The sequence below is a fragment of the Lipophrys pholis genome (genome assembly GCF_963383615.2).
Source record: "Lipophrys pholis genome assembly, chromosome: 7".
In the NCBI taxonomy this organism is placed as follows: domain Eukaryota; kingdom Metazoa; phylum Chordata; class Actinopteri; order Blenniiformes; family Blenniidae; genus Lipophrys; species Lipophrys pholis.
Genome location: NC_137638.1, coordinates 14,231,169 through 14,234,670, shown reverse-complemented (window position 1 = coordinate 14,234,670; position 3,502 = coordinate 14,231,169). Strand labels below are relative to the sequence as shown.

General features: G+C 43.9%; 1 protein-coding gene across 1 annotated transcript; it reads right to left on the bottom strand.

Annotated features, from left to right (window-relative positions):
* Positions 1-1,613: 1,613 nt before the first annotated feature.
* foxd5 (forkhead box D5) lies at positions 1,614-2,657 on the bottom strand (the record flags this gene model as incomplete). The annotated part of the gene is made up of 1 exon (XM_080467682.1): positions 1,614-2,657. The coding sequence occupies one exon, from the start codon at positions 2,655-2,657 to the stop codon at positions 1,614-1,616; it is 1,044 nt and encodes a 347-aa protein (XP_080323808.1).
* Between the last annotated feature and the right edge of the window lie 845 nt (positions 2,658-3,502).

Below are 3,502 nucleotides of genomic sequence, written 5' to 3'. Positions count from 1 at the left end.
CACTTTTCCTAATACGTCTGAACAACTGACTGCAGAAGGAGGAAATCAGGGAGGGACGGAGAGTCCAGGCCCACAATCAGCTGAGCCTCGGGCCAAAAATAGACTTCTGACTGATGGCAAAGAGGAATTGTGTGCTGGACGATTCTGCAACAGGACACTGAGCCTGTGTGTGTGTCCCTGTGTGAAAATAGGCCAAAGGCTATTTGTACTGTAGACTTACAGTAGCTCATAAAACTTTACTTTCTTGCAGTTTGTAGAAATATGTTTTCAGTTTCCACCGTCATCCATGTTGAATTCCTTTTGTGTGTGTGCGTGCTCAAAATAGGATTTGACTGAATGACAAGATCCTGCCTGCAATAATGACATTTCAAATGCGAGATCTGAGCAGGTCACACGTCAGGCTGTAGTGGATCTGCTTCAATAATTTGTAAACAGTGCGACCTTGAGGCTGGAAGAAAGAACTGAACTCTTGTTGATTTGCAGCCTGCGTGAATAACCAACCCCACTTACAGAAAACATACAAGCGTTCAAATTTTGGCAAGAAATTTAAAAAACCTTTTACACAACTGTGGTTTCTTTTTAATGCAACAAAGCCGTAAAAGTGTAAAAAGGAATTAATGTACAATGTAATTTTCAAGAGTGAGCGATTCAAAAGCAACTTTTATTTCAATATTTATCTATTTTTATTTTTTTCACCCTGGAAATGTCACTTATTGAAATACATCTATAAAACTAGAATTTGAACAATATAGTTGTTATTTCAGGACATTTCAAGGCGTGTTGCTGTAGACAAGAATATGCTTGATAAATCGCATGTTATAGTTTTAAATGTTATCTCAAAAGGATGCCTTTCTCACTCAATTTACTTTCACAATTTTGCACACTATTCTATAATGTATTATCATAAAAATTAGGTTACCTTAACTATATTTTTTTGGGGGGGGGGGGGGGGGGGGGGGGTTGATGACACATGTTTGAAAATGGACAGTGTCTCTTAATTCAAGCGCATCTTTTTTTTTAAATGTCCATATTGTCATGCATTCTCATCAACAAATTTGATAACTGTTACTCAAATAACACACATCCTGTTTATAACACAACTATTCAGTCGTGCAATCAGCTTCTTCTCGGCTTCCCATTATGATATGCAAGAAAAACAGGAAGTTAGAACGAGATAATTTATTATTTGTTTCGTGTTTCAACACTTATTTTGATATTCAGTATATTAAGGTTTAGATTTGTGCAACACTATTGAGAGTTGAATGCCACCTTCATTCATTAGTTCAACACTCTCGTGAAGTTGTTATGAGCTCCAGTTATATAAGTTTCCATTGACCCAAGCCACAATCTGCACATCAAGTTTCAGACTTTTATTTTCAGGTGAGCTCATTTAAAAAAAAAAAAAAGTTTTCATCAACATTGTTTTACCGTTTAACGACATTTCACAAATATATTACAACTCCTCTTATTTACATTACTTTCTTTTAAGACATGATTTGAACCTCGAGTCACATAAATATCATGCAATGAAAACATTTCTTCAAGAAACGAGCTACACAACAAATCTTCACATGAGGCATCAAACACAATGTAAAGTTCCATTAACAAAAGTATCAGCAGTGAGGGTAAGAGAGCCGAAGATGCTCATTTAGCAAAGCAGCGGTGGTCATTGTGGGAGGGGGGCAGAACGGGGTCCTGGAGGGCTGCAGGAGCGTCGGTAATAAATACGCAGCGGGCCCCGACACGATGTGCCCATAACCAGGAGCGCTGTGGGCGCTTTGCTGTGGATTTGGGTTCTGATGACTTACAGGAGGGGCTCTGCTCATAATGCTGTCAATGCTGAAGGAGCACTTTGCCCCCGGGCTGGGCTTTGGCTCTGTTGCGCACAGCTGCGCTCTCAAGTCTTTGCACTTCCCGTGACTGTTCAGAGTTTGTGGCAGAAGATGGTAAGTGGAGGTCGGCATCATGAGGCCATCCTGTAGTGGGATGTACCGCATAGGAGCAGAGGGTGCAGGGCTCACCTGGCCCTGGATGCTGTATGGTTGTCCGTACGGTCTGTAACAGTTCAAAGTGGAGTAAAAGACAAGTCCGTCTTTGCCAAACTCCGGCTGGTTTCTCTTGAAGCGTTTCCTGCGGCGCAGAAAGCTGCCGTTGTCGAACATGTCCTCTGAGGCGGGGTCCAGGGACCAGTAGTTACCTTTGCCCGGGTTTCCAGGTTCCCTCGGGATCTTGATGAAGCAGTCATTGAGAGAGAGATTGTGTCTGATCGAGTTCTGCCAAGCGGGGAACTTGTCCCTGTAGTAAGGGAACTTTTTGATGATGAAGTCACAAATGCCGCTCAGTGTCAGCTTCTTCAGGGGGCTCTGCAGGATGGCCATGGTGATGAGGGCAATGTATGAATAGGGAGGCTTCACCGTGCTACTTTGGACTTTTCTGGAAGGTGTTGCGTCTGCGCAGAAGCTGTTCTCGCTTTCCCCAGAGGAGTCCTGTTCCGAAGAGTCAAATTCAGCATTGGATTCTGCTGAGGAACTGCCGTCCGCGGTGTACTGATAAATCCCGTTGTGGACTGGTTCGCCCTCTCCAACTATGTCAACCTCACCCTCCTCCTGAGGAAATCCTGCGTGTTGTGACGAGTCACACTCACTGGAAAGTGTCATGGTCACAGACAGAACAGTTAAAAACGCGCAAAAAGTCACCTGCGCCAAGCAGGCCTCCGCAGTTTGCCGTGCGTAAAAACTTAGTGAGTCTCCTCTCGTGCGTTAAAGCGCATCAGCCTTGTCGTTGTTTGTAAGCTCTGTTGAAATGGTGAGCGCGGGAGCTTTATATCCTGGGAATCCGCTGCCCAGCAGGCCAGTCCCATTAACCCTCCGGACCTATCAGGGCAGCCCGTCACCGCGGGGAGCCACAACGAGCACACAGGTGGGGAGGGGGACTGTATTGTCCGGTGGCTCGCAAGACAGATTCATGCATAGTAAAGCGCACGCACTGGAGTTCATTTTATTGTTATCTAAACACAGATCTATCAGTGACAAATATGTTGAACTGTAGAAAAAAAACGCCAACAACATATATACAACATTGCATTTACTTTTGTTCTCCAAAATTATATTAGGATCAAAGTGGAGATAGTGTGAGATATAGGCGCCTGAATAGTTGTCTGATGAAGTATGTACTTTCTCTGAATCCACCGGGGCATTTTGTCTACTAAGAAGCCGTCATAATAAGAGGACAAATTGTACTTTGTAAATGTTGACTTATTCAACTTAACCTTTTTTTTTTACAAATTTAAGAAAGAATTGTAGAGTCGGGGACGTGGCGCTCGTGGGAATTTTAACACCACGCTTAACACGTGATGACAAACTATGCGTTTTCCCCCTAGAAATCCCCCGCAGGTTCGTTTAGTTTGCCACCTTCGGATGCCCGTGGGTGGCGTGACCATGAAAATGGCCGAGGCAAAGCGCCCAACGGCCAGCAGAGAAAAGAGGCAATAGCCGTCTTAACG